Source organism: Falco naumanni, chromosome 13 (genome assembly GCF_017639655.2).
Source record: "Falco naumanni isolate bFalNau1 chromosome 13, bFalNau1.pat, whole genome shotgun sequence".
NCBI classification, from domain to species: Eukaryota; Metazoa; Chordata; class Aves; order Falconiformes; family Falconidae; genus Falco; species Falco naumanni.
Window position 1 is genome coordinate 24,292,097 of NC_054066.1, and position 19,038 is coordinate 24,311,134.

Genomic DNA, 19,038 nt, shown 5'->3' on the forward strand with positions numbered 1-19,038 from the left:
TAGACCACGTGTCCCTGTGGCTTATCTCCATTTTTCCTGCAGAGCCAGGCGTGAGGTGGGGCATGACTGAGGAGCTGGCTAGTGGTACTCGGGGAGCTGGTGGGGTTTTGCACTGAGCACTCCTCCTTGCTCCTAGCACTGTTGAGCATCCAGCTGCTTTTTTTTTTGTTGCAAAGGGCTTCAGTGAAAAAAAAACAAACAAAACCCTCTGGGGCTTGATAAACTGTGTTTATTCCCTTGTTTCCTGGGCAAATGAAAACAAGCAAAGTTGTGTTGATTGCTTGAGGGAAAGAGGCGATAAAGGTCTTCCAGTAGAGTCCCCAGGTTTTCATTGTAATGTTTGGGCCCGTTCCTCATCCTCTTTGGCACTTATGCTCCCCATGTTCTTACCGAAGATAAAATTGGAGGTTATTTCTACAAGGTCCTCCTACCTACTTTCATGTGTTCCTCCTGTCCTCATCTTCACTGTTCTTCCCTGAATTCTCTCTCAGGAAGACCATAGTCATTAACTCCCGTTCCGTGGTACCTTGGGAAGAAAGCCACGTTCCCGTCCGTGTTGCGTGACACCTGGGCAGGGAGCATTGCTCTTCAAGCAGAGCTGCCCCTGCAGCTTCGCTGTTCGCCAGGGGGTCTTGGCCTTTGCCCATTTGTAAAACTAAAGTCAGGATGAAGCAGATGAGGGCCACGAGGGTAATAAAGAAGAATAAAGAGGTAACAGCCCTTCTAGTCCTTTTATAATAAAACTTATTGACATCAAGGTGCTAACTGCTGCTCTGCAGCCCGTGGAATTACAGCAGGCTGGATTTCGGTCAGCTTAAAATAAAACCAGGGCGTGTTTGATGGCTGTGAAAGCAAAGAGGTAGAACATCAAAACGGGTATGGGCGCAGTTCCCCTGCCTCGGCTGCTTCAGCTGTTGCCGCTCTGCAGACGGGACGGAGAGGGGCCGCGACAGCCCACGGGGACGGTGCTTGTCACCAGGGCTGAGTTACTCTGGCAGAGAGTTTGCAGACAGTCAGCATCTGCCTGCTCCCTGCGTGGTGCCACCGTGCCAGCAGTAACACCTGGTGTCCCCAAATGTCCTGTGCTGCTTCCAGGGTGGGCAGGAGCGGCATGTCGGACGCTGGGATGCACTTCTGCCGCGCCATGGTCTCTAGAAAACCGTCTTGGGCCTTTGCTGGGTCTAGGGGTGCGTGCTGGTGCATCATTGGGGTAACGCAGGTATGGTTCAGCTTCAGAGCAGCGTGAGACTGGTGTAAATTATGATATGAATCGGAAAGGGATTAGTTTAAAAAAAAGGGAGGAAAGTTTAAACTGCTGAAAACACGTATTGTGATGTCAGTCTGGCACTGGTGCACCTCTGGATGGAGAGCGTGTCTCTGTGCGAGGGCTCAGTTCTGGCCAGACCTTGCTTTGCTTGGCCAGCCCCTCCTGGTGGGTCCTTCAGCCCTGCCGATACTCAGCTGCTCTGGGGCTTCCCAGGGCTCGTGCTCTGCTCCCACTCGTGCTGCAGGGTTTGCAGCAGCACACAGGGATGGTCGGTCTTTAACACATGTGAGAGACCTGTTGCCTGTCTTAAATTCAGCCAGCACCTTTGGGATCCTGCTCTGGAGGAGACACCGTGATCTGAAGCGTTTTGAAACAACCTGATTTCCATACTGCCTCAAGATCTGGCCAGTTCAGGGTTCAGGAATGCAAGAGGGAAGGTGGCAAAGCATGGGTTTTCTCCACAGCTTTTTGCTCAAGGAGCAATCAGTTAGCCCCTAGCCCAGACTTCAGGCTCCCAGGGCTCTGCTGTAAAAGCAGCTGTGAAAAATGGTGCAAGGAAATTTGGGAGAGGTCAGTCAGAAGTGGGGTGCTTGCATGTTCACCCATGTACAAAGAGAACTGAGAGCCTGTGAAGTTCAGTCTTTTAGTGCCTCTGGTTTTGTTTTTCTTTTCTTTTCGCCTCATCCCAGGATGAAGAGGAAGAGATCAAACAAGAAATTAACATGCTGAAGAAGTATTCTCACCACCGAAATATTGCTACATATTATGGTGCTTTTATTAAAAAGAACCCACCAGGAATGGACGATCAGCTCTGGGTAGGTTGCTTTCTTTCCTTTAAAATATCTGGGTTCTGACACACATCTCTTACTCCATGTTGTCCTTTTAGCACGAGCCATATCGCACAGAAAGCCTTATTTTGCATTCATCTTTTTTGAAGTCGTGGCTTTGAAAAAACTCTGCACTGCAGAATGCTTCTCCATTTTGCCATAAAATCTTTGCAAACTGACAATAAAACCATTTTTATTCTGAATTGTCATTAACAATATTTTCGTTACAATATTCAGTTGAAAACTATTCTGTCCTGTCAAAATAAATGCATCCAAAAAAAAAAAACCCCAAAAAACCCCAAAAAACCCCCACGGTGGGAGGGAGCCAGGAGTGTTGCTGGGAAGATGGAGGCTGAGGGGGGGTGCTGGGTGTCTGTGATTCCTGCCAGCTCTCGTCACTGCTTCTCGTGGTTAATGTTTCACAGAGCCAGTGCAGGCCAATAAAGAGGAGGGGGACGGCGGAGGGAGGGCAGGAAGGTTTGTGGCTGTTCAGCCATTTCAGTGAAGATGCCTCATGTTGTCGAAGGGCTGCAAGCTGCTTTGCCTCCCCATAAATCCTTGCCTGCCTCCTCCCACTGCTTCCCTTGTCAGTGGCTTCTCAGTTATTAATTTGGCATTCCCAGACCACGGAGGACAGAGCTGAAATCCACCGTCTATCTCTGGAGACAGCCAGAGCATCAGAGCCCACCTCCTCGCTGGCAGCTGATGCTCGCAGGGGCTGGGCAGGGCAGCAGGCACCGCAGGTTTGGGCGCCAGGCACTGCCATAAGGGCGATGAAAAATTAATTAAAGTTACTGTGCTGTATTCTGAGCTTGACTGTGCTGATCTGAGTCTGTGGAGCCACAGCCTGCAGAGCCCGTGGGCGTTGGACCAGCCGTTTCAGACCCTGCTTTCATTAGGGCAGTGTTGAAGAGAAGGCTACGTTTGAGTTATCTTAAATATAACAGCCTGGATGTTGTCCTGTATTCTAAATAGCATTTATTTCCTCAGTCTTGTAAAGCCAGCCAGTTCTGACTTACCCGCGGGTGGTTTCCAAAGTTTTTCTGTGCCTGAACGAGATTGCTGGAGTGTTCAGTGGTAACGAGTATTTATGGTTCATCTGGGAGACTATGGAGATGCTGAAGAAGAGCAGCAGCAGGTTCTTTCCTGTAGTTTCCATGTGACCTAGGCTTTATTTTAGCAAAAAGTCCAGTGGCTTCAGCTGTTGGCCCCTGCATCTGTGTGCCAGAGCATCAGGGGCAGCAGGAACCCCGGGGGAGCTGGAGAATATTCCTCCTGGGACAAAGACAGAGCTGATGGGCTTCTGCAGCGCTTTGTTACCCGAGGCTTTCTGGTACACGGAGGTACTGGGAAGACTTGGGGGCTTGGACTCCAGGGGATTTTCTTACTCGGGTGTTGGGGTTGTTTTTGGTGGGAACTCTTAAAAAAACATGTTCCTTGCAGCTGGCCTGGGATTCAGTGAGGAGAGAGCTGTCAAGCTGAGAAATGGCTTTTTATCCCGTGAAATTCCATTTGGCTTCAGTGGGTTTATAATCTGTTTATTAAAAAAAAAAAAAAAAAAAAAGTAAAATAGAAAACCAGCCCACAATATTTCCCCTTGTGCTGCTGGAATGCCTGGGAGGGGGAAAAATCCCACCAACTGTGTGCCAAAGCCCTCAGCGTGAAGAAGGCCCTCCCCAGAGCTGGGCGCTGCTCAGTGCCTTTGTGCTGCTTGGGTCTGGGGTTAGCGTGGGCTGGCCAGGGAAGAGCGTTTTGGGGTGGTTTTTTTTCTTCAGCTCGAGTGCAAAGAGCTCTTGGCATATACAAGTTTTAATGGAATAATGGGTTATAAATGATCTTCCCAGCTAGAGCAGCCCAGATTTCCAAAAAGAAAAGCTCAGTAGAAAACTCCTTGGATTAAGAGAGGCTCCTTCATTGATCTCCATCACTGTGAAGCAGCAGAGGATGCTGCACCTGCTGCACCACCTTCAGGTGCCCAAGTCAGGAGGAGAAGCTGGGTTTTCCCCAGCGGGTCACCCAGCCATGTAAGGGAGAAGGTGTTCATCACCCAGCTGCGCTGCTTGTCTTGTTCCCTGGGAAATGCAGACTAGGTAATCTAAATTCTCTTCCAGACCACTACCTCTCTGCTCAGCTTCGGGGCCTTTCCCATGGGCTAGTGAAAAAAAATTGTGCAAAATCGAGTGAGGTTTTTCCAAGTCGGTGCCCAGCGCTGGGGCTGGCCGAGGTATTCACTGTTCACGGGAAAGCTCCCCGGCCGTGGGGGAGAGGTGTGCTGGTGTCGCTGTGTTAAATAGCTGTTGTTTCAGGATCTGATTGAATTAGGACTTGTGCGAACTCTATCAGTCTTGCCGCACAGATAAAGGCTTGTTTATTTTTCATTGGCCCTTTGTTGAAATAAAACAGTTTCTGATAATGCCCAAGTAATTCTTTTTATCGACATTCAGGAGGCTGATACGGAAATAAAAAACAGGGAACTCTTTCAGTAGAGATTAAGATCTCTGGAAGCACGGCGGGCTTCTGACATGAAGTATTGTCATCGCTCCTGCTGCCGTGATGAGCGGGTCTGTTGATGCTGCTTCTCCATTCAACAGCAGCCACTCGCCCTGAAAGATGAGCTTGCTAAACAATTGAGTTTTCCTGAAATTAAAGAGCTGCATGGAGGATATTTTAGCAGGTGGCAATGGAGATGTGCATCACAAATCTGATACGTTAGGGAAAAAAAGAAGTAAAAGTCGTAGGGACAACCTTTTATGGAACGTTTGGAAAAGTAAAAAAATAGGAGGTAGGCTTATTCCTGTGTTGGAGAAAGTGTTGCTTTCTGGGGCTGCTGTGGACCTTTGGGAAGGATTGTGCCTGTCTCTAGCAGAGACAAAGGGGTCATCCCCGGGGGAGCCTGTGGTGCAAGGGGGCAAAGAGAGGGTGGGCTGCAGAAACCGCACCGGGGAAGGTGAGGACCCAGTAATCAGTTAACTGCTGCTTCTTGGAGTTACATGCATTAAATTTCTGTTGCTTATCTCAGATCTAAGGTATGGATTACCAGGCTGCACATAGCCCAGGGGAGCTGGTCTGAGATAATTTGGGTGTGGTTTTGGCAGTGGGAGCTGGGGCATTCATTAGGAAGTGTGAACTTGATGGGGAGGTGACCCCATCCCAGAGGACCCCCTCCCCAGCACATCACCCACCCCCATGGCTCCTGGAAGCTGCAGTCTCTCTGCTTCATTCCCATACGTTAACACACTGTATACATCTGCAGGGTGATAGTGGTGCCACTCAGCTCCATGTTTGCCATCTGCCCTTGCCATCCACGGTGCATTGAAACCACAAAGGGAGAATCGCTGCCGTGCATGGGCGGTGGGGGCTGTGCGGAGCGTGGGGGCTGCGTGGCGGCTGGCAGCAACCCAGGGCAGAGCCCACCCAGGGCAGAGCCCGCCCGGTGCGGTCCCCAGGGGCCGCTGGCGCTGGCTGCCGATGGATGGCTGCCATGGCAACCCTGCCTGCACCCGCAGCCGCATCTGTCATGAAGAGGGGGGAAATTGCTAATAGGCAGATTGCCAAATACTTGCTCACGGTGAGCACGGTGGGGTTGCCTCCGGTGCGTCCCCTGCAGTGGGTAATCCGGGGCGATACGGAGGGAGAAGGAATTTGGGTGTTCAGAACCGACAGCTAAGTCAGGATGGTACTGCTGCAGCTGTGCAATGCTCAGCGCTGTCACCGCGTCGTTGCAATGTGCTTTTTCACCATGTTGAGCTGTAGGGACCCGTTGAATCGTGGCAGGGTGGTTTGAACAGAGTCACACTGGGGATCTGGAGAATGAAACTGGGGGCAGCAAGGCTCCGTTGGAAATGGAGCACAAGCCATCGAAGCACTGGGTTACGCCTGTGCAGCTTGGAGCAGGATTGCTGCTAGTCTCCTTTAGGCACTGAAGAATATTTTGGGGCAGCTGCTGATAACTTTGCATCACAGGAATTAAATCACTGAGGGGGACAGGTTTTGGCTGAGCTGTAATTCTCTGTAGTCGCTCCAAGCCCTGCAGTCCCAGGTGAGTGCCGGGGAGGAGCGCGGCTGCTGCTCCAGCCCCCAGCCGAGAGCCCGGGGTTAGCAGAGAGGCTTTCTGCTGCTGTCTTGCTGAGTAAGCCAACACCATTTCATTCTCACTCCTCTTCAAAGCGCTGTCAGTGCGGTAAACACTGCAAGACTGTGAGCCCAGCTCCTTTCGCTGCCATCCCTGAGCCCAAAGCTTTCAGTCTGCTTCAGGACCCGTGGTGGCACCTGCCCGCCGGCTCCCCAAGGGGCACGAATTGCTTGACTGCCCTCGAAGTGCAGGGAGGTGCGGGCAGGGCGTGGCCAGGCACGTTGGTTATTGATAGGGCACGTCGGTTATTGATAAGACGTGTTGGTTATTGATGAACGTGGGTGAGAGCAGTTTGATGCTGCAGCTGGAGAGGGGAGAGCAGAGCAGCGCTGGCCCCGCTGCTCCCACCCAGCTGTGCTGTGCAGCATCGCAGCCTGCTCCCACTGTAGCACCGACACAAGCAATCGAAACCGAACAGAAGGATTTGGCTCACAGAGTAAAGGATTTGAATTATTTTGGGGAGTTCCTCTGGACAAGCTGGAGTGGGTCACAGTCGGCTGGCTTGGGGTTTCTGTGCTGGAGATGCTCAGGTTTGAGCTCTTCCAGGTAATAGACAGCAGTGGTGGGAGCAGAGGTCTTACTGGCCGTTCCCAAACTGGGGAAAGTGATGGTGGATTTGAAAGCTGCGAAGGCTCTTTTAAGAGAAAAAAAAAAAAAAAATCTTGAGACAGCAGCACAAAAGCAGCTGCTGCTTTTGAATTTGCCTTGCTTATGAAGTTTTCTGTCACTCTGGCATGAGAGCTAAGTAAATGCCAAGCGAACTGTATTTTAAAATACTTTGTCAATAAATGGGCTTGCAAATTGAATTTCAGAATATGATCTTACCTTTAGCCCATCTTGATGATAATTTTAATTATGCTTAATAAAAAGTCAATCTGTATTTCAAGTTTATGGTGTTACCACATCATGACTTCGTCCTTTAACAAGATTGTTGATGCTGCAAGTGTGTGCAGCGCGAAGCGCTTGGCTGGAGGCATGGGGCTGGTAAGCAGGGATCTCAGTGTAAGTGCCACTTGGAGCCTTTCCCGAGTATACTAAGCTCTGCCCTAAAATCAGTTGGAAATTTTGTTTCCTTTTCTTTTCTCCTGGAAGGCTGTTGGTTGGTTTCCAGGCTAAATATACCCACAGGGTGTTGATACGTTGATACTGTGCCAGGCTTCTACCTTGTTCTTCTGCCTCTGGGGTGCTTACCCATCCGTACTGTTGACAGTATACATTCACGTCCCATAGCCATCCATCCCTTGGCTGGCTGAACAAGACCTCAGGTCCTCTGAGGAGACCTGCTCATCTTCCTGTACCTGCTGCAGCATGCATTGATCGCTCCTGGGCTCCCATCGCCCGGCAGGGGACACCGTGCTGTGGGTGAGGTCTCTCCTGGCCCCTCGGGGGGACTCCGCCATCATCTGTGTTTCCTCGCTTCGGAGGCTGCATTGTACAAGCTGTAGTTGGGAATTCTGTCGCATCCCTCTGTCTGAGGGGCAAAGGAAACTATAAAAGCGTGAGGGGATCACAGCGCTGCTCAGTGCCACAGCAGGCAGCTTTTCTCCCGTTCCATCCAAAACTTCTGGAAACGGTGATTTTTCACGTCAGGTATCCATCAGCTCTCCACGGTGGACGGGGATACTCGGGCAACTTTGTCATCTTTTTGCGGCTCATTTTTTTGGAGGGCTCGTGGCAGGGCTTTCGGGAAGTGCCTCCGTCCCGAGCCCCCTTGGCCCCTGCCCAGCTGGACCCGCCGCCTGCTGGTGCTGCCAGCGATCTGCTGGTGCTGGATATTTTCCTATGGATGTTATGGGACTGTGCAGCTCTTAAAAAGCCAGGTTGGAAACGCTCCCCCGGGAGTTTCTCTTCCCCTCTCTGTGGTTTGGTTGGTTTGGTTTTTTTCTTGAGTCTCCAGGGTATTTCACAGTTACAGGTTTGGGATACATCGGCAGGTGGCTGTATTAGTCACCTCCTCATGCAAAATTAGTCTTTGCTCTGTGGAAATCAAGGGCCAGGTAGAGGACTGAGTGAACTTCCAGCTCCATAAAGATAATCCGGCACATTAACGGATGCGCTCTGTACTGTTAATGGGACGTCTTGCATCTTCTTTTAAGCATTGGGATTGCCATACATAGCAAAGCATGCTCTTCCTCATCCCCCTGCTCCAGACCCTAGTGGGAGCCTGCAGATGAATTTCCAGGGAAGGGGACCTGGGAGGGCAGCCTTTTGGGTTGGAAAGTGTTTGTGGCTGGCTCAGCTATCCAGGGTTTTCCTTTCTCAGCCTGCTGCTGTGGTATCCCAAACGTTCATTTAATCAGAAACATGTGCAGACACCGATATTCCCCAACGTGTCAATCGTTCAAAGGGAAAAAAGGAGGAAAAGCAACTTTGAAACCACTTGTTCCATTATTCCCCATTTGATGAGCAATGACTAACCCATGACTTGGGCTGTGTCCCAGTGACCCAGCTGGATTGCTGGTCTCCTGCTGGGATGGGATTGCTGCAAGCGCTGCAGCAGCACTCCTTGCCTTTGCACGGGGCAGACTTTCGCTAGTCACGCGTCTTATTTCTTGAAGCCAGTTTCCTGATGTAACAGGGATATACAAAGAATTTAGTTAGTTGAGGAAGAGAAATCTCATATCAAAACTAAAGATAGGAGCATGGTCAAAGCCAGCTAAGGTATAGTCTGCTCAAGTGTTTTTTTAACCTGAAGGTTTATAACAGTGCTATGTCTGGAGTTTATGATGGCTTATGAATGATAGTCTTTTAAAATCACTGCATTTGAGTAATTGGTTAGGAGTAACCCTTTTGCAGTTTCTTTCTCTTCTTCTCTTGGCCTATGCTTTTAAAGAAGTGATGTCACTTGCTTGGAGAACAAATGCCGTGTAAGCTTCATGTGATAAGAAACTTTAAACGTGCACGTTGAAGAATCTGGCAAGGCACAACTTGTAAGGCAACATCTTTCAGTAGCAGGCTGATCTAATTGAAAGCATGGTTTCACATCTGAAAGAAACACCTCCACAGGTCTCAGAGAAGACTCGTTGCATGCATGGGCTGTGCTCGCTTTCTGGAGCACCCTGACGGCTCCTGCACGCCCTGGGCATCCGTGATGTCTCTGGGAGGCAGACACGCATCCCGTGCTATTTTCATAACGTTTATTGCATAGTTGCTCAATGACAAGATGAAGTTTGGGCCTGGGTTAGATCATTGTACTTTTGTATTTAATTTTATGAAACTTGGGAAGTGATACAAGCGGTGGTGCCCCGTCTCATTTGAACCAACCTGAGCAGCAGAACAGCAGCTGTGTCCCGCGCAGCCTGAGCGGTGTGCTGAGCGTCCCCTCAGGGAAGGGTGCCTGCTCAGAAAGGGGATCAAAACCAAAGACCTTCTGGTACCAAAATAAATAAATAAATAAAATTGCAAAGTATACCTGGCTTCTAAGGTTGCAGGAAGCTTTCAGACATCTGTCTTGTTGCCTTCATGCTTTCCGAGTTGAACATGCATGCAAGAGGTAACGTTTTGCTTGTGTTGCTGTTGATACTAAACGCTGATTCTAAGTGTAAAGTAGGGTACGTAGCAGTGGGGCCTGAGATTTCAGGGTTTCCTATTTCTTCTGCTGATTTTCAGCACTGGACTAATTCCTGTTTCTTGTTCCCAACCTTCTGAAGAGCAGCAAGCCTTCCAGCCTTTTATTATTTCATTTTTATAACAAAACCCATATGGGTTACAAGCTGGTAGGTTCAAGATTGTGTCCCGGTGGCTCTGTGAAGCACTGCGGTGGCCCCACAGCTGCACTGCCAGCGTCGGGGTCCTGCCCTGGGGTCGGCCAGTCCCGAGGCCGCTGTCGGTGTCGTTGCAGTAATTGCACTTTTGTTCCATTTGGCAGCTGGTGATGGAGTTCTGCGGCGCGGGCTCTGTCACCGACCTCATCAAGAACACGAAGGGGAACACCTTGAAGGAGGAGTGGATTGCCTACATCTGCAGAGAGATTTTACGGGTAGGTGTCCAGAGGGAGCTGAATGTCAGGAGTTGTTGGAGTGTCACACTCGGGGCTTGGAAAGCCTTTGGCTCTGCAGGCTTCGTGGCTGCTGTGCTGCCATGGGCTGGAGCCTCTTCGGTGCCGGTAGGCGTGAATGATTCATGGGCTTGTGTGCTGCATATTAAACAAGCCCTGTTTAATGCCCTTTAGCTCTGTTAGTTCCCTGACTTCTAACCCTCTTTTTCCTTCAACAAAAATACAATTTCCTTTAGTATTAATAGGGCCAAGATTTATTTACATTAGAATTAAATTTTCAATTAACAGAAGGGTGAGGACTGATAAAGTCTGTGGAAGGAATCTTCATGATTAAAAAGCACCCTACTTTTTATTAAATCCTCATGTCTCAAGCTTTAATGAGGATGATGCAGCTTTTTATACCCACAAGATAAACGTTTGACTGGAGTCTCTTAAAATGTGCTGCGACAGTTTCATGTACTGGGAGATGGCAGCTTCAGCAAAGGCTTGCCTGCATTTTGCACGACTGAGGTCAGATGCTGTGATCGTAATGGTTGTCCGGCGTTAAAATCTGTTGCTCCGTGGACTGAGGTTTTGTTCAAGAGAAAACAGAAATATTGGGCATGTGAAAGAAACCTGGAGAAGAGCCATTGAAGTCATAGGACGAGAGGACGCTGGCTCAAGCTGCACCAGGGGAGGTTTAGGTTGGATATTAGGAAAAATGTCTTCACCAAAAGGGTGGTCAAGCACTGGCACAGGCTGCCCAGGGAGGTGGTGGAGTCACCACCCCTGGAGGTGTTTAAAAGATGTGTAAATGTGGCACTTAGGGACACGGTGTAGCAGTGGGCTCGGCAGTGCTGCGTTAGCGGTTGGACTCGATGATCTCAAAGGTCTTTTCCAACCTAAACGATCTGATGGCTCTACGAAAGAAAATGAACCGAAATGACTGCTCTGAAAGGGGGTATCTGACACTGCTGCTGAGGCAGCTGCTGGTGTCCAGAGGTGACACAGCACTTCTCTGTTGACGCTGAATGCCACTGTCCGCACCAAAACAATGTGCAGAAGATGCTGGCACTGTAGCTAATCGGTTGTTGTACGGACACTGCTTTCAGTGCCAGGAAGCCACAGTTACATGGGCTTACTTTAAATGTGTGAGCTCCGTGAGCCTGCTTCTTAAAATAGTCCCTGGCAGCTGAGTCAGAACCCAGTCACTGACTCATGTCCCAGGGCCACCATCAAGTGTCATCGCTTGCATTTAGGCTGCGCGTTAGGGCGGTGGGTTGGTGACCTCCGTAGGGTTTCAGGTGATGGAAGGCTCCCACCTTTGTGCTGCAGAAGGCGTCTGGGTCTCAGTTCAGACATCAATGGCCAGTTGTAATTCTGACAGGAGGCTTGAGCCCACATTGTTGAAGGATTTATTGAAATTCAATCAAATTTTTGCTTTGCCTCTGGTGCACAAAGGTGTCTCTAACTGGGTACAACATGACTAAAAAAGGGCTCCTGTATAGATGCAATCTACTCCACAGTGTTGTGCCAAGGTAACAAGTGTGAAATGACTAATAACTACCGATAGTGATAGCTGAAATTTTCTTCCTCAAATATGAATGCTTAATGTGAAATGTAAACCTAACGCAGAATTAGTTTTGAAGCAATCCATGTTTTTTCCGAAGCTGGCAATATAGGTGGATGCTACTTCGAAACTGAAATAATAAATGAATGAAATAAAAATGTAGGCTGCAAAAAGAAATTAATGAGCTAATACAAAAGCACAACAGAAAAGCTAGTTTACCTTTAGCCTTTGAGACAGGCTTTTGATTTGAGCTATATCTCTGTTAGGAATACGTGCAAATGGTAACGTTTGTATTTGCATGGTAGCTTTTTTAATGCAAGCTTGGCAGTGCATTGGAGTCCAGTTTATTGGACCGATATAAAAAGAGAAGTGTTTTCTTCAGTTTCTGGATGGTGGAAATACAGAAAGGAGACGAAACCATTCTGTTATTTCTGCCGCAGAAATGGCTCCCTAAGGTAAGGCAGAATGTGGGGGGAAATGTGTCTGAAGCTGCGGAGGAATTCGGGTTAATATGAGTCCCCACAGAAATGGAAAGGTTGGTTTTAATCCCAGTAGAACTGACGGTTCTCCTGCAATGGCGAGCACCCATCGGTGGGCATCTCCCTCGCCGGGCATGTCCTCCCAGCCTGTGACACAGGGATGGCATTTTGAACACACAACAAACAAAAGCATTTTCCGGTGCTTAACTCCAGCTGTGAATCTTTCATTTCTGGAACATAATTGGTTGAGGAGGAATGTCAGAAAATAACATGCTTTGAACTTGGATTCCTCTAACCTTTCTCTGAATTCTCTAGGGCTTGAGTCATCTACACCAGCACAAAGTAATTCATCGAGACATCAAGGGACAGAATGTGTTGCTGACGGAAAATGCAGAAGTTAAACTAGGTAAGAGTGGGTTAGAGCTCCTGGAAACTGCAAGTGGGCTGACTGGAGAGAAGGAGCAAAACTGACTTGTACGTGTCTTGCAGAAAGGGGACGGATACTAAGAGCTACTCTGTGTGTTTTCTCCTGCCAGCCTCTATAACGTGACCTTGGGTGTTGACCAAGGACTGTGCAATAAACTGCCAGCAGCAGATGGCCAGGTTCTGCATGCAAAGATGTACTTGCACTGGTGTTGCTGTTCAGACAGGTAGTTTGGGCAGCTCTGCCATCAGATGCTGGTTAAGCAATCAAGACCATTTTTTCGTGCCCCAGATTGAAAACTGCCCTGTGTGCATCGCCAGACGTAACCGAAGGCTGTTCCCACACAGCTTTGTAGCAGTGTCCTACAGGATCACAATCCATTCGTTTTAGTGTGACATAATCCAGACGTGTTTTCCAAGCTAACCTGTTGGAGAGAGCTTAGTTTGCGAGAACTACTCTGAATTTCATATGCGGTGTTAGTCATCCTGGAGGAGACCAGGCAATCATGTGAAGATCAAATGGAAGACAGCAGATCAGCACAGCTGATGTGCTGATATCCTCAGTTGTCCAGCACCAGTGTTATTAAGGCTGTCTTTGCACATTTTAATTTATGCTAGCGATGAAGGATCCCTTACACTGTTAAAGTGAGGTGCAAGCCTTGTTTTCCCATGTCTCTCCCGTCTCTTTACAGCAGAATAAAACCCCAGCTTAACAGATGGTACTACCACCTCGTTTGGCTTCGTGCTGGCGAAGATTCCCCTCCAAGGGGAAATTCTCCAGGGCAAATTCTCCAACCATTGTGTTGCGCAAAGTGAGCTTAGTAGACCATAGTGTATTCTTTCATTGATTTGATTTAATCAGGGTTTGCTTCATTTTGCAGCTCTCTGCTTGACATTTCCCTATGGGCCTTCGTCCTTGGCCCTTAGTTCCTTAAGCTTTTTGCATTTATGGCATTTCCAGCAAGAATTTAGGTAGAGAAATGAGGCTTCTACTGATATTTGGCAGGCTTTAATTCAGAAGAGAAAGCGTAGAACAAAGGCTGCTGGTTATTCATGTTGCTAACTCTGTTCCTCATTAGTATGAGGAGCTGTGATTTTTTTTTCATTGCCTCCTGGCAAGGAGCAAAAGGCACAGGGTTTCATACAAAACCTGGACATCAGATGATCAGCTTTGTCCTTGACTGACCTCTGTTGATCCCAGCAGAGATCAAACAGGAATGTCTCTGGCCACATCTTTCTTTCCTGACCATGCAGAGGAGCTGATCTGAATGAACTCAGTGTTTTACATTCAACAGAAGAGTGTTGCTCAGGTTTGTCTCTGACCTTACAATGCCCCGTTGTGTCTCTGATCCGCAGTGGATTTTGGTGTCAGTGCTCAGCTGGACAGGACGGTGGGCAGGAGAAACACCTTCATTGGAACGCCTTACTGGATGGCCCCCGAGGTCATTGCCTGCGATGAAAATCCCGATGCCACTTACGACTTCAAGGTACCTAAATGAGCATCTTCCCGCGATTGTATATGTCATTAGAAGTGTAATCTTTGCCAAGCCTAGCGCATTAGCTAATTAGGCAGGGAAGGAGTTAAAGCAGCACTTACTGGTGCCTGCAATGAGAGCTGTGATCGTAAACATCTGAATAAGGTGCGTGGTGTGATCTCAGATTTTATGCCCCAGTACCCTGAACGTGAGCGCTCAGGAATTTAGTATATTCTTGCAGCTTTGACAACGACGTTGACGAGCAGCATAGTCTCGTCCCGCTTTCTGGCTGTTGGATTTTGAGATGCCGGTTCAGGCCCAATGTGCATCTTTGTCGTGCTGTTCACGTATCCACATTTACTGTGAAGTCTTTCCCCGTGCTGGGAAAGGTGTCAGACTGCGGCTTCCTACCTGCTGGCCTGCTTTGTGGTGCTGCGTGTTTAAATACTACAGCCAAACATGCTGCGTTTGCTCTGTTTACTCCGGAGGGAAGTCAGGTCGGGTTTAGAAAGGGCAAAATCACATCTTCTGGCCTGCAGGCTGGTGTTCGCGGGGAGATCTGAAAGCTGCCACACAATCAGACGTTTAGGGGGCTGACCTACTTTTCGCATGTCTCTCTAGCCTGTTTGAAGTTTATTTTTGGATCGGCGGCAGCACAACATTGCTGCTGAGTTATAACGTGGCACAGGGCCCCGTGCCACGCAGCGGGTCCGCGGGGAGGGGGGGGGGAATGGGTCCCACCTGCCCATTCAAACAACACTGAGATCTGATGTTTAAAGCAGGGAGAGCTTAATATATCTGACCCTGGTTCTGCCTTATGCCAAGTTCCTGGACACACGTCTGTGGACATGTCCCTTGGCTTTTTGTCCCTTGGTTTTTTAAAATGTCCAGAACTTGAATTTCCTGCTCCAGAGCCCCTAAGGTCCACTGAGCGCGTCCAGAGAGGAGAGCGAGGCGCTGACACGTGAGCTTTGGGGACAGAGAAGATCTATAAGCTCACTGTACCTCCGTTCGTGCGCATGCCGAGACGTCGCTCTACAACATAACGTTTAAAAAGGACTTTGAGACCCTCTGGTGCGGAGCTGGGTAGCTGCTTTCGAGCTGTAGGACACTAGGGTGTAATGGTGCAACAGCCCACCGTTGTGGAACGATTTGGGGTGCAGTTACCAGCCACTCTGAGAAATCGTTGAGAGATGAACCATTTTAAAGTAACCGAGCGATGCTTTGGTATTGCAGCTATTTAAGTGCATCCGTCAACTTTTGAACTGATGGCTTTCCAGAGAGCAGCTCTCCAGTCTTGAGTTCAGACTCTGGGTTACATAAATCATTAATGATAAGGACATGTAGAAACCATTTAATCTGCAATTACTTAATACTCTTTGATTAACCAATTACAACAGGCGTTTCCTCTGCTCTGCTGATGGCAGAGCTCCGTAGCTGGGCTGCAGCCCGTGCTAGCTGCTCTCGCTGCATCTCCACTGACAGCCGCCTGGTGCAACACTCTAATTAATCGCAGCTTTTTTATTATTTTTTTATTATATTACATTATTTTTTTTTTAAAAAAAAAAAAGGACTGATATCTTCATAGGCTACTTTCCACCCTCAAAAATCCCTGAGGTTTCTCCTCTTTCCGGAATAACTAGGGCACTTAATATGCCGTTGACTGATGCACAAGCGCCAGGACCAGAATCCCTCTATTGTCCCCGAGGATCAAATGCTCGTAGCGAGCTGGGCGCTTGCATCTCTGAAATTGGCATTGACCATTTTCCCTTGGCTGGGGGTGTGAGACAGAAGGCTGATTGCTGCCGACACACTCACTGCAGGGTGTTTTCTGAGCTTGTGGTGACGTGGGAGCCACTGGACATTAGTCCGTACCCCAGATCACATCCCTGCACCTGATGCTCTTGCTTTGAAGTGGTGGTGGTGGGGAATGTAAATGCCATTTTTTTCTAAAAGGGATGCAAATCAGATGCTCTCAGGTTTAGCTGGCCAGCTTAAAATAGTAAATACAAAAGATGAGATTTATAGGGTGAAAAAAGGAATCTTTGCAGGCTGAATCTGTTGGACCAAAAAGCCTCTGATCTCACTGTTTTCTTAGCCAGAAAGAGATGCCTGTGTAATCTGTGGAAGGAGGCAGTAAATACCTCCTCACAAAATAAACCACTTTAAAAAAGAACAAATAGAAACCCCACGTTGTTGAGGTTATTTGTTGATTTTTCCCTTAGCCGGTCTTCCTTTTTTCTGTAGAGGTAGCTCGTCAATAGGCTTGGAATCAAAAGCTGGGGGGGGAGGAGGCTTGCCTCCCTTCCCAAGCCAAGGCAATGCAAACATACTAGCACAGCCTCTTTTTGCTGGGTGGACAGAAAAGCTTTTCAGACTCAAAAATAAGCACACGCACACACTGAAAAACCTCTGAATTCCAGATCATTATAAAATGTGTGCTTCCTGCTGAGTTTTCTGCCTTCTCTGGGAGACTTAGGTGATAATCCCTTTCTATATTGCTCCAGCTTTAAGATCACTTGGCATCTTGTGTATAATACTAGGCACCTCGATATGGAAAGACACACTAGGAATTTGGAAGGAGTTCAACGGCAGCCCAAAGGGAAGGGGTCATGTGTGCTGAATCATGTGGAAAGACTGCGATAATTAAGTATGCGGCAGAAATCCCTGCTGACCAGAAACAAAGAATGGATGAGACTGTCCTGCGAAAGGGTTGGAAATGAGAATTGAGAGAGAATTTTTAAGCAGGTACAAAGATGTGTAGTAAGGACGGCATTTGTTAGGGGAGTGCTTGAGTTTAAAATGAGGAAAAGTGCCTTGAAATTGAAAATCCAAGTTGTCTTTCCTGGAACGTGTATGTGAGAAGGTGCTTGTGGTCCCTAGAGGCTCTCTTTAGCTCTAACTAAGCTTTTGGGGCTCTGTCCTGGGAAAAACAACCTTTCTAGGATTTATTCGCTAAATTGGAGGAGGTTTAAGAGGCTTGAGGAAAGGGCAGCTCTTGAAATGGAGAGGAGAAAACTGTAGTGGGACTGCAGGGACAGGGCAGCAGAGAGCAGGGCGAGAGGAGAGCAAGATGTGAGAGCTGGAGTTGCAGAAGGCAGAGTCCATCCCTTCCACCCTGAGACGTACCTATTTACAACGTTTATTGCTCTTGATGTGCTAACTGGAGTTTAGCTGGCCTCCAGCACACCTCAGAAGCAGCTACGTAGCATCAGGCTTGTTCTGGTTCCCAGTGCACCTGCAGCTTCTGCCCTTGCCGCCCCCCCATCTCAAGCAGGTCTCTCCGGCCCCCTGGGGTTGTGTCGGAGGCTGCGCTTGAGATGAAGGCACCAAAATTAGTCTGGGTCCTGTTCCCGCTGCACCGGGTGCTGGGTTGTGAATCATTAGCAGCCCTATACATGGTGTCCAGAATAACGAATTAGCCGCCTCCTGCCAAAACAGCGGGTTGTGGCCGTGCCGCTAGAGAAGGTGCTTGTTTTCTCTCGCCGGGCACGTTCTGTGCCTGCGCTGCTGCCAGGAGAGCCGAGCCGTCCTCTGGGGCTCGTTACCAGATCTGGAGGTGCCACCGCAGCTCATTAGTGATGTTGGGGTGGGGAGGAGGTGCTGGAGGGGAGCTCACCACTGGTCTCTGGCAGGGAGCTGGGGATACAAATGTCCCTGTTTTACAAGGGAGAAAATGGAAGGAAGAGAGATACTGGTATGAAATCAAAGAGTTTTCCAAAGAGGTGCGTTCTCTGTGCTCTGATCATTCAGGAGACTCAACCAACCATGTGGGCTGAGGGGTGAGCAGGGCTTGGGAACAGGGGAAATTCAAGTGTCCGTTTCTCCTTCCACTGGCGAAACACCGCTTTTCAGGCTTCCATTTAATGAGCAGTCCATGATACAGGAGCCTCCGGCGATATCTCAAGATACTTCATGTTTTTAATCTATTCCAGGCAGCCTGTTTTCTGTGGAGCTGTATCAAATCCATGGATGTGTATCACCCAGCTTTAAGCAGGGAGCTGGTGCCAGGTTTGCAGCTTACCTCAGCCATGAAGCTGGGGAGCAGTTTGTCACCAGCTCATCTAGGAGCTGGGGGTTCGTTCGTTAGTGCGTGGGCTTGTTAAGATGCCCCCACCAAGGGTCATCAGCATCTTCCCAGGCAGTGTCCTCGCCACGGCTACTGGGAGTAATGTCCTGGGGGGGTGGCCATGTCCCACACCTTGCCAGCCTTGAAGGTTTTGAAGTAAGTCTTTGGATAAACAGTGGGGTTGTGAGCCTCTTCTAAAGCTCCAACACATGGCAAAAGGATGAAGCAAGCTCCCAGGGGTGGGTCTGGAGGCTTGCAGAGCACGCAGAGACCCAGCTCACAGGGCTGAGCCCCCTGGGCTTGGGGAGAGCCGCGCTTCCCCCCTTGCCTGGTACCCATCGCTGTGACAGTGCTCCTCTGTATCACGTGTGTCCTTCTGCTTTCTTTTACAGAGCGACTTGTGGTCTTTGGGGATAACGGCCATTGAAATGGCAGAAGGTGCTCCCCGTAAGTAGATACGTTGCTCTGCTTTAATTAACCCTGGGTTATAATATGTTGGGGTTTGCTGAACCAGCCGGCACTTGCTTCTGTGCAAGAAACGCCATGCAAAGGTTTTCCCAAGCAACCTGGGCTCCCCGAGATGGAGCTTGCAGGGTCCCACGGGGAAAAAGCTGCCAGGGCAGCGTGACCTGGGGGGACAGGATGGGTGTTCAGCAAAGGCACACAACCCTGTATAACTCTGATATGTCTGCTCGAGCACTCTGGGACTCCGTTTCCTTAAATAAAATACAGACAAGGACTGGAAGCAGGTAAAGAGCTGCTCCACTGACCTCTGTAGTGACACAGGTAGTGGCATGCTGGGCTCAGCTGGTGCGTCTGC

General features: G+C 49.0%; 1 protein-coding gene across 9 annotated transcripts in view; it reads left to right on the top strand.

Annotated features, from left to right (window-relative positions):
- TNIK (TRAF2 and NCK interacting kinase) overlaps nucleotides 1-19,038 on the top strand; it is a 163,172-nt gene that overhangs the window by 88,753 nt on the left and 55,381 nt on the right. For all 9 annotated transcript variants that reach the window (XM_040612955.1, XM_040612948.1, XM_040612947.1 and 6 more), the window contains exons 4-8: nucleotides 1,957-2,082; nucleotides 10,095-10,205; nucleotides 12,567-12,657; nucleotides 14,031-14,161; nucleotides 18,611-18,665. In XM_040612955.1, the coding sequence (XP_040468889.1) occupies nucleotides 1,957-2,082; nucleotides 10,095-10,205; nucleotides 12,567-12,657; nucleotides 14,031-14,161; nucleotides 18,611-18,665 (514 nt within the window). The remainder of the gene's footprint in view (nucleotides 1-1,956; nucleotides 2,083-10,094; nucleotides 10,206-12,566; nucleotides 12,658-14,030; nucleotides 14,162-18,610; nucleotides 18,666-19,038) is intronic.